Source organism: Perissodus microlepis, chromosome 20 (assembly GCF_051167445.1).
Source record: "Perissodus microlepis isolate ML-2025 ecotype Zambia chromosome 20, ASM5116744v1, whole genome shotgun sequence".
Lineage (NCBI taxonomy): Eukaryota > Metazoa > Chordata > Actinopteri > Cichliformes > Cichlidae > Perissodus > Perissodus microlepis.
Window position 1 is genome coordinate 18,025,470 of NC_140480.1, and position 20,445 is coordinate 18,045,914.

The window sequence follows — 20,445 nt, forward strand, 5'->3', positions numbered from 1 at the left end:
ATGTCTCATTTACTCTTGGCATACAGCTTGATGTCATCCATGTACAGGAGTTTGCTGACAATTGGTCCATTCCGTATGTCTGTGAAGGTTCTCAGTCACCCAGGTCATAGTAGTCTAAGGAGCTTGGAAAGAAAAGCGTCTGGACTTGTTTAAGTTGCTTGAAGACGTTTCACCTCTCATCTGGGAAGCTTCTTCAGTTCTAGGGTCAAATGGTGGAGAGTCCCATGTGAGCTCATTGTGAAACCTAGCCCAGGATGCCTTAACGCCCACTCACATCCTGGGCCATCTGACCTCAGGAAATCACATGATAGGGTGGGGCAAGGTTTGACAATGAGCTTACCTGAAACCTTGGCTGATTGTGACCTACACCCATTTTCACACCTTGGCTCATGTGATTAGATAGAAGATCATTAGGGGGTCCATTGTCCCTCTTGGTGGGTTACTCCCACAGAGCTTAAATCTGGGACTCTCCACCATTTGACCTTAGAACTGAAGAAGCTTCTCGGATGAGAGGTGAAACGTCTTCAAGCAACTTAAACAAGTCCAGACGCTTTTCTTTCCAAGCTCCTTAGGTCCATTCCGTAGTTGGTATTTGTAGCCTGTTTTGTTAAGGATCTCACTGAGGGGGTTCAGGCCTATGCAGAACAACAGTGGAAACAGAGCATCTCCTTAGTAGATCCCTCGCTTGATGCTATCTTGTGATATTGGGTTGAACTTAGCCTCCAGTGTTCTACACCACATCCCCATCGAGTTCCTGATTAAGGCTCTTAAGGTTCTATTGATCTTGTACAGATTGAGGCATTCCAGGATCCAGGTGTGGGGCATCAAGTCATAGGGCTTCTTGTAGTCTCAGGTGTAGCTGGTGTTTGCTTCACTGTTATTCCTGCAAATTCCTTTCTGTGCTCCGCTCATGTATTTGTCCATGTGCCTGTTAATCTTAGCTGCTATGATGCCTGACAGGAGCTTCCATGTGGTACTGAGGCAGGATATTGGCCGGTAGTTAGATGGGACTAGTCTCTCTGGGGATCCTTGAGGATCAGGACTGTCCAGCCTTTAGTTAGCCATTCTCACTGTCTCTCATTGACTAACAGTGGGTTCATTTGTCCTGCCAGATGCTCATGGATTGCAGTCAGCTTCTTCAGCCAGTAGGCATGAATCATGTTGGGGCCTGGTGCTGACCAACTCATGCTATGAGACCCTCTCTTGGATATCTGCCACTGTGATGGTTACTGGACCCTGTTCAGAGATGGTTGCTGTTGTCTGCTCTTAGGTCCTCTAGCCACTGAGCATTGCCATTATGGATTGGGTCCTTCTCCCATATGCTGTTCCAGTATTGCTCAGTATCCAGCCTTCACTCTAAAAAGTAATTCATCAGGCCTTTTGCCACCACTTGATTAAATCCATGGCTGCAACATAAAAATTCTAATTTATTGATTAAGATAGACCTTCTAAGTTACAAACTTTATTTTTTTGGGTTGTGTTGAATTAATAATGTTGGTAATTACATTAAATTAATTTTATATGTAATTTGAAATTAAATCCCAATGTTAGTGGGTTCAAAATAAAATTCAAGTTGTAATTACTTAAAGAAATTGAATAGATAACTTATTTTTTTTCCACTGTAACTTCTGATTTCAAATTCCCTCCCCTACCGACTTTAGCCCGGGCAAATTCACACATGTTGCGTTGCATGGTGCAAGCTTTTGTAAAAGACATTTCAAGGTAAGTAACATTTCATTTACAAATAACAGTTCTACCAAAGCAAAGCATTTGTGCTAGTCACCTGTAGTGGATTTGTGTACGATGTGATGCTCATACAGATAAGGAAATACTTTGCACTACCACATGTAGCTAATGCTAGCCATTCTAAACTTTAGCACAGGAGAGGATAAGACTTATAAAGTTTCATTGGACAAAAGTCTTCAGCTAGAGAGTGCTGCTGTGGCTAGGAAAAGCATGGTTAAAATTTTGCTACACAGTGCAATCTAATTTCGATCATACACAGCAAATTCAAAAGTGTTAAATGTTTTGGTGTTAGTAGTCTTCTTGCAAAAGTAGAGTTAATTTTACTCTAAGTAGAGTCACATTCTTTTAATGTAACTCTGAGGTGTAAAATGATAGTAGTTAAAACCGAGTGTTAAAAATGAGTGTTTCTATGTCAAATCTGGAGGTGTTACAATGGAAACATTAACTCTTGATCTCTTAACTCTGAACTCCTACAGGGGCTATGACACCAATAGAGTAAATTCACAGACTCCGCCCGCAGCACCATAGGCTCCAATCAAAGCTGAAGTGAAGCCGTTTCAGAACATTTTGCTCTACATATTTGAGTTGTTTGCCATGCTTGGTAAGTCATTTTTTCAAAGATTGTTTCAATTATTATTATTATTAGCTTTTACTTCTGTGGCTCTTTGGAGTTGAGACAAAGCTGTGTGAAAGGCATTAGCCATGTTGCTTGGTGATAGCATAATATTCTGTTTTAGCTAGCTGAAAGGTATTGTTTGCGGGCAAATACCACAGCCTTGAAAAAAAGCTTGCATGTGAATTTTCAGTCAAACTTTTGGTCAAATACACCTTAAACAATGTCTAGAATGTGAAATGTTGGTATAATGGTGCTACTTGAAGCCTGAAAACGATCTCCCATGAAAAAAAAACGAGCAAACAGCAGTAGCAGATGTCCTGACTGGGTTCTACGTTAGCATTTAGAACCCTCCAGAGTTTTGTGCACACGGTTTAGGTAAACATGAAAAAGGTTGAGGTTTTACATTTAGTTCAGTATTACCTGTTGCCTGTGTCCTTGTCTTTTGGGAAAATACTTTACACAAGTAATGGCTCAAAAAGGATTCCTTTTTTTTTTTTTTTTTTTACTGTGCTGCAATTGATTACTGGATTATTTGTGCCATTAATTAGTGTCAACTAATTTTTATTCAATCTCCACATAGGATATACTTGTGAAGATGGAATATAGTGGAGAGCAGAAGTGCGTTGAAGTTCCACAAAGTGATGAATGAAGGACATGCATATTGTACTGAAGAAATAAGTGATGAGAATGCTGTTATTTGCATTTACCAGCTCACCTATGTCAGACCTTTTGATAAACAAAATTCTAATGAAAGTGAGAACATGTACACTGTTACATCTTTCAGAAAATGTTTTGAAATTGTGGTGCACAGTTCAGAATAAATGTTTTTCAAAAACCATTGTCTTTTTAGTAAATGTTTATTTCCAAAATAAATTTCTAGAAGTTCAGAACAGGAAAATTCCCGCTTTTTAGAATTAATTAGAAGATAACTGTTACGTAGTTAAACTAAAATACTCTTTGAGAGTTAATATATAAACTCTTAACACCAAGTGTTAAATTATCAACTCCAGACAGATTTGGTGTTTAACACTAAATCAGAGTTAACGTACCAACTCTCCAAAAAGAGTTAAATTAACACTCTCTGGTGTGGACCCATATAGACACTTTAATAGTGTTGAAATCAAATCCGACAGTGTTAATTTGGACATGCTGGATTTGCTGTGTAGGCTGTATGTTTTTCTGTATAACCAAAATCAGAAGCCTTTAAACTGTGAATAGTTTTGTCAGAGGGATAACCTAGGCTTCTTTTTTCCATCTGGCTCACCTATTTTATGTCTTTATAAAACTTGCATGACCTATACGTAATATTACATTGTATATGATTTTGGTTACTATTGTGATACAGCTTAAAGTAAGTATTGTTCTTGATCTTAAGAGCTGTAGCTATCTTTGTTTCTTAAAAAAAAAAAAAAAAAAATCAGACTGTGTGAAATATTGTTAATGTCATTCCAATAGCATTATTGTGGCATAGGCTATGTGAATCTACTTAACATTAAGACTTTGTGTAAGCAGTTAGTATAGTGTGATAATCTAGGGTCATTAGTGCTTTGTTAAGTTGGGACACATTTTTTACAAAATGCGCTGGGAGTGAACAATGTGTAAATTCGAAACCTCTGCAAAAACAGGGTTGCTAAAACATTAGAGATTACACCACAGTTATAGTGGGGAAGTCTCCCTTGTCTTCACCAAGATTGTTTTTGTTCCCTCAAAACTAAGGGTAGCCTTAGATCACATCTATCCTCTTTAAATAATGTATTAGAGCATTCATTAATGCAGTATAGCTAATAGTCTGCAAGGTTTAATTCTTCTGTTTGTGTGGTCTACAGATAAAGGAGGAGTTCAAGAGAATAACCACTGCAAGCCTTGAATGGCTACACTTGACCATTGCACCCCAAAACTGATGGATGTCATTTTATCAAGGGGAGGAGCTAAGGGAGTGAGAATCAGGCAGATCAAGGACATGCTTCTTGAGGTAGGACAACTATTTAGACTTTGGGTAGCTTTGAAATGCACTTTGTTGGCAGTCACCCATGTAGTTTATACTCATACTTTATTTTTTCTTAAATAGCACAAGACAATTGAAACACGCAGAGAAGTAGCCATCTGCTGCCTTATCACTTTCCTTGGAGAGAAGGAAGAGGACCTTTTCATGGAGTTTGGTGTAAGTAATTCAGCATTGTGTGTGTGTGTGTGTGTGTGTGTGTGTGTTCCATTGATCATCTGAATTCATTAAGATTCATTAAGTATAAAAGTCTAATCTATAATTCACTAACCTATTTTTTAAAATTTGCTTTACAAGGACACAGAAGAATTTAAGGCCAACCTTGAGAGGCAGGTGATGAAAACTGCCATCATCAGTGACCGGCACACCCCTGGATCTAACATAAGACTGCAACCATTGTGGTGGAGGGAACAAAAATCATGGAGGGCCAGAATTTCCCAAGGTGCTGTGTTTTGCTCATGGGCATAACATATGCTGTCAGTCTGAGCTAATGCAAGGATCTGAAATATACTTTGTTCAGAAGCTGTTCCTTGACCTCGATGGAACCATCATTATGTTAAAGATGCTGACTCTGTTTCAAACATTGTTAACTGTTTTGAATCCTGTATGTGTAACATTGATCTTAAAGGTGTTTGCTGCATTGTGTAATAGAAAGATGCAAGATCTTGTAAAGTTTGGTAGGCATTGAAAGTTAACATTTACTGAACACTTGCATGGAAGTATTACTGTAACAAAATGTTTTCTAAGTAGATTTTTTTACCAATTGAACACATTTGTTTCTGTGGTGTTAAATACGTAAAGGCATATTCTATAACTTGGCTGTGATGGTATAAATCTAAATTTCTGGTTTATTTTCACTTTTTAAATACAAAGTGTTGAAATGCCTACAGTTAAAAAATAAAAAAGTTATTTGATAAAAAAAAAAAGTTGAATGAATTCCTTTCTTAAAAGCTATTACAATAAAAAAAAAATAAGAGAAAGCTAAAATGATGATAATAATGATGAAAATCAGAAACTTAATATTTTAAATAATGAACTTTAAAAATGTTTTTGTAATTGCTGTAATTAATTACATAACACTTAAAAATCATTTTAAATAATGTGGAAAAAGTAATTGGAGGAACATAATTTTTATGAGTAAACAACTTAAAAATATGTTTTAAGCTACCAAATATTACGTAAATGGTAATTAAAATCACCTTTGATTATGGAGGAAAAGTTAATTCCCCTAACTCAATATAGTTTGTTGGTTCAATCTAATTTCAACACAAGTTATCGTAACTCAAAAAGAGTAATGGAAACTGTTGCGTTAATTTTTTTTGTTGGGCTTAAACAATAGTTTTTAGAGTGTTGGTGGTGCTGTTCTCATGTTGTCAGTTTATTTAATTCATTTCAATTCAATTTTAATTGTACAGCACCAAATCATAACAACAGTTGCCTCAAGGCGCTTTTATGGTAAGGTAGACCCTACAATAATGCATGCAGAGAAAAAAACAACAATTAAATGACCCCCCTATCAGCAAGCACATTGGCAAGAGTGGGAAGGAAAAACTCCCTTTTAACAGGAAGAAACGTCCGACAGAACCAGGCTCAGGGAGAGGCAGCCATCTGCCGTGACCGGTTGGGGTGAGAGAAGGAAGACAGGATAAAAGACATGCTGTGGAAGAGAGCCATCCAAGTACACCTTGGATGGTTCTGTGGAGAACAGCTGGTTTATTCTCCTGCCTTCTCTTTCTCAGGTATACCTATTCAAGCGGCTAGCCAAGTTGTGAGTCTTTGTTTGGCATATAAAACATATACACAAAACACACTTTAGTGAGTGAAAATTTTGGAACATATAATGAAAAATATATAGTAATGATATTAGAAAGGAACTTGTGAAATCCTCTATTATGATGCAGGTACTATATGTTCTCGTATACAAAGTTTTTATTAGAAAAGGTTTATCCCCTAATGGGAAGTGGACAGCATCGGGTCAAAGAGTGTTGAGTGTGCACTTATTTTTTAGACAATGGATGGTTAACAACTTTAATATACATACATGTGAATACATGTTGCTATATAAACATACAAGGAGTTCCATATGTAAGCGCCTTGAGGCAACTGTTGTTGTGATTTAGCACTATATAAATAAAACTGAATTGAAATGAATTGGTATTTATCTTCTGTTTATATAGATAACATCTGGCGTCCCTATTTTCTTATTTTTCTCAACTTGATTAGGTATATCAATTTACCAACAGCAAGAATAGGCCAAATAATATTGCAACATATGTGTACTTGTATGTAAAGTATACCTGCTCACCAAAACAGTTTACAATAATTGAATAATGTTAAACAACCTTTACAATAATGCGGTGATCAATAATAAGTTTATTGTCTACCTTTATAGTGGTAGTACAGGGAGTGCAGAATTATTAGGCAAGTTGTATTTTTGAGGAATAATTTTATTATCGAACAACAACCATGTTCTCAATGAACCCAAAAAACTCATTAATATCAAAGCTGAATGTTTTTGGAAGTAGTTTTTAGTTTGTTTTTAGTTTTAGCTATTTTAGGGGGATATCTGTGTGTGCAGGTGACCATTACTGTGCATAATTATTAGGCAACTTAACAAAAAACAAATATATACCCATTTCAATTATTTATTTTTACCAGTGAAACCAATATAACATCTCCACATTCACAAATATACATTTCTGACATTCAAAAACAAAACAAAAACAAATCAGCGACCAATATAGCCACCTTTCTTTGCAAGGACACTCAAAAGCCTGCCATCCATGGATTCTGTCAGTGTTTTGATCTGTTCACCATCAACATTGCGTGCAGCAGCAACCACAGCCTCCCAGACACTGTTCAGAGAGGTGTACTGTTTTCCCTCCTTGTAAATCTCACATTTGATGATGGACCACAGGTTCTCAATGGGGTTCAGATCAGGTGAACAAGGTGGCCATGTCATTAGTTTTTCTTCTTTTATACCCTTTCTTGCCAGCCACGCTGTGGAGTACTTGGACGCGTGTGATGGAGCATTGTCCTGCATGAAAATCATGTTTTTCTTGAAGGATGCAGACTTCTTCCTGTACCACTGCTTGAAGAAGGTGTCTTCCAGAAACTGGCAGTAGGACTGGGAGTTGAGCTTGACTCCATCCTCAACCCGAAAAGGCCCCACAAGCTCATCTTTGATGATACCAGCCCAAACCAGTACTCCACCTCCACCTTGCTGGCGTCTGAGTCGGACTGGAGCTCTCTGCCCTTTACCAATCCAGCCACGGGCCCATCCATCTGGCCCATCAAGACTCATTCTCATTTCATCAGTCCATAAAACCTTAGAAAAATCAGTCTTGAGATATTTCTTGGCCCAGTCTTGACGTTTCAGCTTGTGTGTCTTGTTCAGTGGTGGTCGTCTTTCAGCCTTTCTTACCTTGGCCATGTCTCTGAGTATTGCACACCTTGTGCTTTTGGGCACTCCAGTGATGTTGCAGCTCTGAAATATGGCCAAACTGGTGGCAAGTGGCATCTTGGCAGCTGCACGCTTGACTTTTCTCAGTTCATGGGCAGTTATTTTGCGCCTTGGTTTTTCCACACGCTTCTTGCGACCCTGTTGACTATTTTGAATGAAACGCTTGATTGTTCGATGATCACGCTTCAGAAGCTTTGCAATTTTGAGACTGCTGCATCCCTCTGCAAGATATCTCACTATTTTTGACTTTTCTGAGCCTGTCAAGTCCTTCTTTTGACCCATTTTGCCAAAGGAAAGGAAGTTGCCTAATAATTATGCACACCTGATATACGGTGTTGATGTCATTAGACCACACCCCTTCTCATTACAGAGATGCACATCACCTAATATGCTTAATTGGTAGTAGGCTTTCGAGCCTATACAGCTTGGAGTAAGACAACATGCATGAAGAGGATGATGTGGACAAAATACTCATTTGCCTAATAATTCTGCACTCCCTGTATAAGAAACTAACAGTATCTCTTCTAAATTATCTGTAAGTGTATCTTACCTGTAAATCATGCCAGTGGTGTAAGACACACTGTCCCTAAGTGAAATGTGGTTCATCCTAAGGAAGTCCTCAAGATTTTTGAGCTGAGCAGCTGCACGAACTTCTCTCAGGCGCTGATAATCTGCTACGTGGCGACTGCGCTGTTGCTTTTCTTCCTGCTCCATTGCTTGCTCTGACAACAAACAGCTTAGGCCACTGTGCACACTCTCACTCATTGATGACAGGGAAAGTATCTTGCCAGACACTCCACTTCCACTGCTGATGCTACCGCTTCGATAAATTCCATTACTGTCTCGACCTCCAGGTGCCACCCCTCCACTGGTCCCAGGTTTGGGCATCTAGAAGTAAGAGGACAACTTTTTTAAAAATTAAACAAGAGTCCAAAAACCCTGTATTAAGTACATCATCATACATTTAGTAAACTGTAGCACACCCACATGCATATAAGTTTGTAATACAATCACAGCTTTTTTTTTCTTGGTATCTACTCAATCTATGCTGCTTTCAATATTCAAGTGCTAAAACTGAATAATTCATGGGTGAGTGGGGATAAAGGTCTGCTGTGTGTTGGATTTGAAAAAAAAAAGAAAAAAAGAAAGAAAGAAAGAAAAACCTATGTCAGCCAGTTTTTCTCAGTCAGTTTCATGCAGTGTTTCAAGTGTTGAAATATGGAGTTCAGAATGTGTGTATTGACTGTTGAGGTCGATAAATTTACATTTCTATTTTATTTATATAGCACCAAATCACAACAAAAGGCGTTTCAAGGCACTAATAACTGTCATTTTCACAGAAAAATTCTCATATTATAAATGACTGGGGAAATTTACTATGTTTTGTAGGCAGATATATTTGTGGTTTCACTGGAATGGCACCGCACAAATAGACATTTGTGATCCATTGCTGAACAAAATTTAACCTACTGTAAGCTTGTTTTCTTCCGTTTAGGTGTTAGCACTCTTTTTGCTTTTGCTTTTCTGTATCCAAACCCTGTTTCATTCAGCCCATTTCTTTTAGTTCCATCACAAACACTGTCTACAGTTTTCCCCAATTATATTTCATTTATATTGCTGTGCAGTTTCTACTTTCAATTCGTCTTGCTTTCAATTTTCTGTCCAGTTTCACTCCTTCTTCAAAGTCTCTTCAGGTATCCTGTCACTCCACTCAAGCTGGCTTCAAGCTAAAGCACTGGAGGGTTTTGTGACTGGCCTCCTTGCTGGCCCTCACAGCACTTCATAACCACCACTGGGCTCCCAGTTGCCCCCCTCAACTAGTTATCCTTTTTAATTAAAATGATGTTTCTGAGATTTTGTAAAGTTTTGCATTCTATTTTTATTTATATTTACACAGCACCCCACTCCCCAAATTGGGATTGCAGCTAAGATAATCATGTTGTTTTGTAAATGTGAAACCAAAAAACACAAAGACAAACTGACAACAAACTGTTCGGCATATTCCTTGTGCTGCTGAGACTCCAGAGTGACCACGCCAAAAGAAGACACTATTCAAAACAGATGTAACTCATAAATGAGGAGTGTTTTATCATGATATATTTCCAAGCTCTAGAAATCAAATTTTACTCAAAAAGAGGGTATCAAGCTTGCAACTGTTAACTTCATGAACCCACACAAAGTAAAATTTAGCTGTACAATACTCGAGTACAACTCAATCCAACCTTTACAATATACATACCATACAAATAAAAGAAACAGTATCATATTTGCCCTCTCAATTTTTTAAAAACCTCTGACCTACATCAGAAAATCCTCAGTCACTCAATAATTTAAAAGCCTCTCTCCTCATGGTAATGATGATGGAACACGTAGAGGCTATTGTATTTTATTGTAGAGGCTACATAATGCAATATCATGGAGCGTGAGTTTTTTTTTTCTCCCTCTCATTATCAGTGTATCCAAAACAATACTTACCCGAGATGTTGGTGTTCGGCTGATATAGGGATTCTGGACTACGCTGCTCATGGTAGAGATCGTGATTAGCAGATATAGCAGTATGTTGTAGTCAGCCTAATGCTAGCAGTTTGTGGACTGCTTTAAAAGTAGTTACTGAACAAGTTAATATGGCTTATCTACTCCCTCCTACTTGGTCACGTGGCACACAGAGCCCTATAACCAAGCCTGTCTGCACTGCAGTGGGCAAAAAATAATCTCACAAGTAAATTATTTAATAGCACTAAAACAAGCATCTACACTAAAAGCTTGTGATTGCCTAACAGGAAAGCATACTAAGGCCCTGCAATTTTGCTTGTCTCTACAGTAATGTGTCTGTTTTTTTTAAAATTATTATTATTATTTTCAAACTAACAATAGGTGCAGGTTGCTATTCACCTTTGTGCACGTTTTTAAAAAACAATTGGTTGCATAGCTATGGGTTTTGTAATTTAATTGTCTGTCAGCTCAGCTCATATTATATTTATAAAAGCATGCGAATGAGAATATTTAAAGAAGGGTAACAGAAGTATTAAAATTAGAAACTGAAAAACCTAAAGATTTAGCTGCTATTTAGGAATACAATTATACTTCTACTTCTGAGAATAGAATAGAATAGAAATATATTCTTTACTTTAGTGTGAATCTAGATGCTCCATCTGCCTGGAACTTTGCTGCTGGAACATGTGAATTTCCCCAATGAGGGGCAATAAAGGATAACATAAAGAACAAGAAATAAGACATTGTAAGAATATAAGGAACAACAGTGCGCTGTAGTTGTTCAGTTGTAGTTGTTTGTTAAAACAAATTTTAATATTAGACAAAGTTAACAGAATGTGTGATGGCATGTCTGAGCACTTTTATGTGTTGTGCTTGGATTCAATAACAGAGACGATTTTTCTTTTAAATGTGATTTTATTGTTGTCAAGGAGACGCAGGGCTCGACAAAAGAAAAGATGAGAGGTAAGTGTGTTAGCCTAACTGTTAGCCTAAAAATCCATCATCAGTATTATATGAATCATGATAAAACATGCCTACCATGTTTTGGGTTCCTGCATCTGGCCGTCGGGTTATTCTCTCCCCAGAAACACTTCCCTTGTGTTTTTCCTATTTCTGTTTTCCTTTTTCCTATTTCCATTGTCGTTTTTCCTATTTCCGTTGTGTTCTTAAGTTGCAGTCCGTTTGGCCTCTCAGGACCACCGTATCTAACAGTATTAACAATCCAGTTGCCTTGAAGGCTTCCTCAAAATCCAAACAGAATCCAATCATCTCTCAAATAAACACAAAAGTCATCTCACCACCCCATGTTGTGAAATCCCCAAGTAAATCTGGGCACAAAGACAGGCAGACACAACAACAAGATTGGGAGACAGGCTGAACTAACTGTTTCTCTAACAACAACCCAGTAAGAACTGACTGCTGCTTATTTTATATTCAGGAGGGAGTAGAAAGTCATGTTAACTTGTTTAGAAGCGGCCCTATGAGGTCATCACCAGCAGCTGTGTGATTAATGGGAGGTGTGTCGGTACTAGGACAGGGCTATTGTGGCTCAAGAGTTAGGAGTTCGCCTTGTAATCGGAAGGTTGCCGGTTCGAGCCCCGGCTTGGACAGTCTCTGTCGTTGTGTCCTTGGGCAAGACACTTCACCCGTTACCTACTGGTGGTGGTCAGAGGGCCCGGTGGCAGCCTCACCTCTGTCAGTGCGCCCCAGGGCGGCTGTGGCTACAATGTAGCTTGCTATCACCAGTGTATGAATGGGTGGATGACTGGTTGTGTAAAGCGCTTGGGGTCCTTAGGGACTAGTAAAAGCGCTATACAAATACAGGCCATTTACCATTTTACTTAAACTGCAGGAATGTCTGAAACACATGGATCATCTATCCAGCGAGGCTGCTTTTGACCAACGAGGAACGTACGCATGTATTCAATACACCAGCGGACGTGGACGCCTACATTAAGAGCCTCAAACAAGTACAAGATGTTTGATAAGGTATATGATGGTAGATTACTAATTCTGTTCTAACTGTATTCATGAACCATACTGGACAGAACAATTTATTTTATTGCCAAAGGGTTGTTATACAATGCTGGGTTAGACATTGTTTGTTTTGTTCTCTTAATAAGATTCACTAGTAATTTCACTTATTGTGTCAAATGTGTCAGAGTAAGTATTTGACAAGGTGGATTTATTTCTATTATTATTCTTATTCTTTTCTTTAATTAAATTCTTTTATTCAATTGTAGTTACTCTAACAACTGTTGCTGAAACGCGGGTGAATAGTTCCTCGGTTTAGGGTGGACCTGTTCCAAGAAGAGGGCGGAAGTATTTTTGGGGTTAAGGGATGCCTGTATGTTCTTACACAGGCTGGGGTGTGGGAAGGGTTGCTCTCTCAAATCGGTAAATTCTCAACATGGTACAATGCTTTTTGTTTTTTGTTTTTTTTGTTTTTTTTAATATATGTATTTATTTACTAGTACAGCTTTAACATAAGTGAATATATATAGCAAAAGTCTTGACTGACTGTGTTTCTTGGAACTGTAGAGGTCTGCGTAAGTTAGTAAAAATAAAACAAGTCATTAGTAGGATTAAGAAATTAAAAGCCAAAATTGTGTTTCTACAAGAAACTCATATGCTAGGCAGTGAGACAAATAGAATGAAACATAGATGGCCAGGTCAAATCTTTTCAGCGCCTTACTCCTCCAATTCCAGGGGCGTTATGATAATGATTCACAAATCTATACCCTTTCATGTTGAGCATGTGCTTAAGGATTCTAATGGGCGTTTTTTAATACTACAAGGTAACTTACTATCTACCAGACTAAATTTAATTAATATTTATGGCCCAAACGCCATTATGGGGCGATCGTGGCTCAAGAGTTAGCAGTTTGCCTTGTAATCGGAAGGTTGCCGGTTCGAGCCCGGTTTGGATGGTCTCGGTTGTTGTGTCCTTGGGCAAGACACTTCACCTACTGCCTACTGGTGTTGGCCAGATGGGCCGATGGCGCAATATGGCAGCCTCGCTTCTGTCAGTCTGCCCCAGGGCAGCTGTGGCTACAACTGTAGCTTGCTTCCACCAGTGTGTGAGAGTGAATGAATAGTGGAATTGTAAAGCGCTTTGAGGGTCTTGAAAAGCGCTATGTAAATGCAATCCATTATTATTAATCCAGACTTTTATAGCAATTTATTTCTTAAAATTTCAGATTTACTAGGTAAATGTATAATTGCTGGGGACTTAAATTGTGCTTTGAATTCACAGAAGGATAAATCATCAGGCATGGATAACACTCATAATAGAACATGAAAGGTGATCAAACAATTTATGAAGGAGTTAAATATAACTGATATATGGCGAGATCAAAATCCAACCAAATTACAATATTCTTGCTGGTCAGGTACACACAAAGTGTATTCCAGAATAGATTACTTTTTGGTATCAACTGAGCTGGCTCATTATATAAAAGATTGCCAGTATAAGGAAATAATAATATCTGACCATGCAGCCGTTACTTTGACTTTCATAGAGCCAAAACTGATCAAAACTTGAATTGAATGGAGGTTTCAACTGAAGTGGATGAAGGACAAACAGTTTCTTGAGTTTTTAGGCAAGCAAATTAATGAATACTTTGAGCACAATTCAAATCAAACTTCGGCAAATGTGAGATGGGAAGCCTTCAAGGCATACTTAATAGGGTAAATCATAAGCTATTCTAGTAAGAAAACAAGAGAAAGAAACCAAAAGATAAAATATCTGGAAGAAAAAATAAAAATGTTAGAAAAGACCAGCTTTCAATCAGGCCAAAATAATGAGAACAATGTAAAAGAATTATTATTATTGAGAACGCAATATAACGAAATGACAAGCGAAAAAGCTGCTATAAATCTATTGAGATTAAAGCAACAATTCTATGACCAAGGTGAAAAACCCAGCAAACTCCTGGCTTGGCGTATAAAACAGCGGGAATCTGAAAAGGCAATTACAAAACTTGAAACTTCAAATGAAAATATCATAGTAGACCCATTAGAGATAAACAATGCATTTAAAGTGTTTTATGAAACCCCAAGCTCACTTTTTCACAAGTTTTGCTGGTCACATTCACCACTAGATGGTGCCACAGGGAATAGAAAAGAATGAAATGCTCAGATTCCAATACACTGTGCAAAAATACCATTTTGTAGGTGTCAAACAATGTCATCGCTGGCAGTTTTTGTGGACTAAAGAAATGTGAAAGAATTATGTGTTTTTGTGACAGGTTGCTAGTATCTAAAGATGTAGTTTAAAACTGGTACTTTGCTGTTGTCTGTTAACAGCAGCAGTGGTTCATCCTTTGAATTAGGTCATTTTTTAATGCTTGAATGATTCATAGATCAGTGTTTAGAGGCTTAGGAAAAAAAACAAATTTTCTGAAAATGGTCAGGTACAATAATTGTATTCTGACTGTGAGTTAAAGAAAACTTTAACATATTTAAATGATGCCTTCCTTGTGAGGTTAATGAATGCTGGAAAAAAAAGGTCACGCAGGTTTTTACAAGTCAACAAGTGCAAAAAAAGAGGACAGTTGGTCACCCTAGGCAACTCTGAAACTGGAAGGCTGAGCAACAGACAGTCTATGAGCCCCAAAGCCAAGTCCAAGGGCCTTAAATGTTTGAGAACATTTAAGACGATAGAAAGTTATTGGCTGTTGACCCTGATTCTGCTGCCGAGAACCAAATTTGTTTGCATAAGAAGCAGGCTGCAGTGGTGGGTGACAGGCTGGTGATGGAGCTGGCGAGTGGGTGGCCAATCCACCCTCAAGCGAAGGGGAATCAGCTGGTGAGCAGAATTGCTGTACTGGTGAAGATAGTGAGCTGCAGACAGCAGGTGAAGTTAGAAAATGGGGTGTAGAATCCTGAGTGGTTGTTATTATTTTGACCATCCATTCTCCCATAAGGTTCCTTCACTGCTTTAGAATAAAGTGAATTAGCAAGGATTTCTTCATGGTTACCTCTGCATCCTTCTACATACCTAGCTTCAGAATATTCTGAACTCGAGTCTAAAAGAGTCTCCTGAAACATTATGATTAAGGAAACTATATTATTAAAATTCTTCATGACTGGGCCAAGTGTCCTCTTTTTTGGAAATCAAAATATGATCACCCTAATGTTACTGCTTCATGGCCAGTCTAACCCTGTCACTGTACATTTGGTATTTTCACAGATTCTTTTTCATCTTTGGAAAGGGAAGAGATTAGAGAGAGAAATGGGCATGCCTTGGCCAGTGATATCTCATCTCTATGTTCCAAATACAAATCCTCTTGCACAAGTAAAAAAAAAAATCATAAAACCACTTTGTCGGTTCACCGTGTTTGCCGTGTAGTAGTGGTTCCTCTGGCATTACTTGCTGCATTTTCTAATTGTGGACCCCCAGGACAGAATCTTCAGATGATGTCTTCTGCTCATCGCAACAACTAGAGGGAAAAGCAACCTCAAATGTTCAGGCACCCTCTTTTATGCTCTTTTGCCTACCCCTTCCTCTCCTTCTGTCTATCCTATCCAGTCCTTGTTCTAAGTATAATCACCCAATATCCAGCCACATCCTATCATCCTATCCATTTTCAACCTTTTGCCTACTTTTAACTAAGGCAAATTACTTACTTCATTGAAATAATATCATTATGTTTTACTACTAACCCGATGTTTGCCTACTGGTGGTGGTCAGAGGGCCCGGTGGTGCCAGTGTCCGGCAGCCTCACCTCTGTCAGTGCGCCCCAGGGCAGCTGTGGCTACAATGTAGCTTGCCATCACCAGTGTGTGAATGATTGACTGTCATTAGGGACTAAGTAAAGCGCTATACAAATGCAGACCATTTGCAGGCTATTTACACCTCTACAAACACCTTACAATAATCAACAAAAACTACCACAAATCCACTACAAACTGGACGTTGGAGCAATATTCTTATTTGCACACTCAGTCACATAGTTATGAACACACACCTAAATTATATTATATTTGCACATTTTGCATTTTGCACATGTCTTTGTTATGTCTCATCAATAATATCCTGACTATAACTTGAAACTGGTATTCAATACCTACTGCACATTCCACTTTGTATTGTCTCTGTCCTGTCTTTGTTTATCTTTATTTATCGTACAGTTAATATTGTATAGTTACCAGTATAGTATTGTATAGAATTGTATAGTTACCATTATAGTATTGTATAGAATTGTATAGTTAGTAATTAGTACCTTTTTATACCTTAATTTTTACCGAAACTTAGCATGTTATTTATTTGTAATTCCTAGTTTTATATCTCTTGGAGATATATCCTTTATATATTTATAAATGCACCATGGGGGGCTTAGGGTGAAACAGCATTTCGGTACACTGTATATTGTGTATACTACTGTATTGACAATAAAGCTCTTGAATCTTGAATCTTGGACATATTAAAACAGCTACACATTTTTTAATTTATTTTCCTCTGTGTGGGTGAAATAATTATTTGATCCCCTATTGACTTTGTACATTTGCTCACACACTGATGAATGAATTGTCTATTAGTCTAATAGACATGAAACTACCATAAAGATTAGAGACATAATATGACTGCCCAACCCAACCACCATCACCCAAAAAAGTGCATGTTATTTGTATTTTGAGCCAAATAGAATACAGACATCAATCAAGACCAAAGAATTGTCAAAGGATGCCATAGACAACATTGTGAGCCCACACAATGTTGGAATTTTTTTAGCTTTATAGATTATCAGTAAACATTAGTTTAATGAACTATATTGGCAACAGAAATATATAGTTTTGCAGTGTGTCAACAGGCCATGAGTATAGATATGGCTGTGAAGAATTTAGCATAGTTATTGTTTTCTCTGTCTCCTACATGCACTATAACCCCCAAATTAATCTTTCCCTAAATTAAGTTGTGAAACCCTGGTAATCCTGTTTCTTGAAATCTCCCACAGTCCATTGCTTTAATGGAAGCAATTATCATAAGTCTTTTGATATTTAAAAATTACATTTACTTTTCAAGTCTGCAATATCCTCATCCCAACTGAGCATGGCGGGTACCTACGATGGAACTACAATGGGGGGTGGGGTCACACTATTTCTGATACAAGGCTTTTGTAATCCTAAACTGTGGTGTACATTAAATCCCAGTGTAATTACCTTCCTTCCTAAAGGCAGGTTGGGTAGAGCTAATATATTCTCAAGACAGATCAAAAGGACAATGCCATGTCAGATTTAATTCTTGTAGATCCCCTCACAAACTGAATGTTTTAGTGTAGGTGTTTTGGAAATCAGATTATGTATGCTCTAACAATAAAACTATGTCAGAACAACAGTTTAACACGAAAATTAAAAATAAGTTTTAGAAGGAAAACATGCTGGAAGAGAATTTTCAGTTAAGAGAACAATGCAGAGCATATTTAAATAGAAGTTAAGACAGCAATGTTCAAGACTTATTTACCTTACTCATAAAATATTTATTCTCCGTCTCTGATGAACACAGCTTATCAATTTCCATTCATCTCTCTGCACTTTATCCTTATCAGGGCGGTGAGGTGGAGGGGTTGGAGCCTATCCCAGGTACCATAGGGTTAGAGGCAGGGTACACCTTGGAAAGGTTGCCACTCTGTTGGGCTAGTTTATTAGATCAAGGCAGGTTTTTGATCTGTGCTCATATCTACAGATAACCTGAAGCTAAGGTAATGGTATCATATTTGAAATGGAAGAAATGTGATTGGTGCATCACTGCGCTAAAAGGAGGTCACTGCATCTCATGTTACATTTTATTGGTCTCTCGAATCGCTGAGGGATGTTTGAAAAAAAATGGACAAACATTATATTAGTACTAAAAATGTCCAGATTTTGTGAAGCAAATACTACCTTAAGAGCCTGAAATATGTTTAAAAGTAATAACCAATTAATGATAAGACAGAAACACTGTCACGGTTTGGCAGGGCAAACCGTGGGGATGTAGGGAAGGAGGACCCAGGCACGGTGCTCTGTGTATAAGCAGTGCGTTTATTTACAGTGAGTGGAACAATAACAGTAAATCCCCGTGACTCCCGTGTCGTGTCCTCTTCCCAGTGCTTGTGTTCCTGTCTCTGCTTCTCCGTGATGAGCACCCCGTGCTTGCTGTCCTCTCGTCTCCCTGCTACTCCTGGGAACATAAGAGAAAGGCAGCTATCAGACACACTATAATGCAGCAGACTTAAACTAGCTGGTTGAGAGACTAACGTGAAGCCACGCAATGATCCAGCATCGGAGAGAGCTCCACCACACTCTCAAGTAGCTCCTCTGACGAGGCCTGATCAGCTGCAGGTGTGTCACGGTCTTCAGGTGTGGCCAATTGCCTGCCAGGGCCACTTCCACACCCTACATACACACATATATCTACAAGCAGGGAGAACGAGGCACAGCAATACCAAAATACATATAATACTAGTCCATAACTGCTCAGGGTCCCTGGGTTGCTCAGACCCAGGACACTGACAAACACTACACAATGATAAAGAGTTTACAACACAGCAATCATCTGTGCATGCAAACAACTATCAAGTCATGCCTCATTATTTAGTGATTTTACAATCACTAAATAATGACGAGAAAACCATCCTGAAAAGGTTTCATGGAAGGGCTATGTGGTTGCTGAGTAGGGACTCAAATTCACGACTTGGAGACGAGACTAAATTGAAAGAGTCTTAGGGTCCTAGGGTTAAGCCTAGGACTTTGATGTACATGTAAGTAAGTAAGTAAAGTTTATTTATTAAGCGCTTTTCATAGACAGGTAGTCACAAAGCGCTGCACACAGAGATTAAAATAAACAGTACGATAAATAGCAAAATGCACGATATACACAATATAGAGTTTAAATGTAAATTAAAAATATAAAAATGTAAAAAGCATTGGTCAACAGAAAGCTTGTTTAAACAGTAAAGTTTTTAACTGTTTTTTAAAGGATTCCACAGAGTCAACCAAACGTAGTTGTAGAGGTCGACTGTTCCACAGCCTTGGTGCCACAGACTGAAAGGCTCTGTCCCCTTTCATCTTCAGACGTGTTCTGGGAGCAACCAACAAACCCTGAGTTTGTGAACGGAGACGGCGAGCAGTAGTGTATTTTGTGAGAAGCTTGGATAAATAATCTGGGGCTTGGCCATTTAGTGCTCTGTATGTTAAAACAATAATTTTAAAACGAATTCTAAAATCTATTGGGAGCCAATGTAAAGAACATAAAATAGGAGTGATGTGAGCTCACTTGCTAGAGCGAGTTAGTAGTCTGGCTGGTGCGTTTTGTATAGGCGAGAAAGAGATGATTTATCCAAGCTGGTAAACAGGGAATTACAATAATCTAAACGCGATGACACAAATGCATGGACAATTTTTTCCAGTTCAGCTGAGGAGACCATATGTTGCAGTTTAGAAATATTCCTTAAATGAAAGAAACAGGAACGAGACAGAGATTTTACGTGTGAGTCAAGGCCCAAAGAAGAGTCAAATATTACTCCAAGATTTCGAATATTTGGCTTAGCAGAAGAACAGAAAGGGGCAAGAACCTGACTGATTTTAGAATATAGATCAGAAGGAGCTATGATCATGGTCTCTGTCTTGTTCATGTTTAAAACAAGGTAATTGTTAGAAAGCCAATCAGAGATTTGAGTTAAAGCCTGGACTAGGGTGGACAGCCTATCCGGCTGATGAGGCTTAGGACATATACAGCTGAATGTCATCAGCATAGAAATGATATGACAGGTCACTAAAAGACTGAATAATGCCAGCTAAAAGAAGCATATAAAAAGAAAATTATAATGGACCCAATACTGAACCCTGTGGAACCCCGCAGGTTAGGGCAGCAGTGTTAGAGGAGAACCTATCAGTCCTAACAGAAAAGGTCCTGTCTGATAAGTAGGAAGAAAACCAGTCTAAGGCGGTGCCAGATATACCAGCCAGAACCTTCACCCTGTTGAGTAGGATTTTGTGGTCAATGGTATCGATGGCTGCACTAAGATCTAGCAAAATGATCACGGAACAATTTCCTGCATCAGATGCCATTAGTAGATCATTATAGACCCTTAAGAGAGCGGTCTCCGTAGAGTGCTGCTTTTGAAAGCCAGACTGAAAATCTGC

General features: G+C 38.3%; 1 protein-coding gene and 1 long non-coding RNA gene across 2 annotated transcripts in view; one reads left to right on the forward strand and one right to left on the reverse strand.

Annotated features, from left to right (window-relative positions):
• Positions 1-10,414, reverse strand: part of LOC146364362 (voltage-gated potassium channel subunit beta-2-like) — a 196,451-nt gene extending 186,037 nt beyond the window's left edge. The window contains exons 1-2 of the mRNA XM_084916417.1: positions 10,303-10,414; positions 8,378-8,715 (exon numbers count right to left, since the gene is read on the reverse strand). Of these exons, the coding sequence (XP_084772543.1) occupies positions 8,378-8,715; positions 10,303-10,353 (389 nt within the window). The 5' untranslated portion in view covers positions 10,354-10,414. The remainder of the gene's footprint in view (positions 1-8,377; positions 8,716-10,302) is intronic.
• On the forward strand, positions 4,091-4,828 carry LOC146364363 (uncharacterized). The gene is made up of 3 exons (XR_014798878.1): positions 4,091-4,334; positions 4,431-4,523; positions 4,662-4,828. It is a non-coding gene; the product is annotated as an uncharacterized LOC146364363 (long non-coding RNA).
• Positions 10,415-20,445: the final 10,031 nt, after the last annotated feature.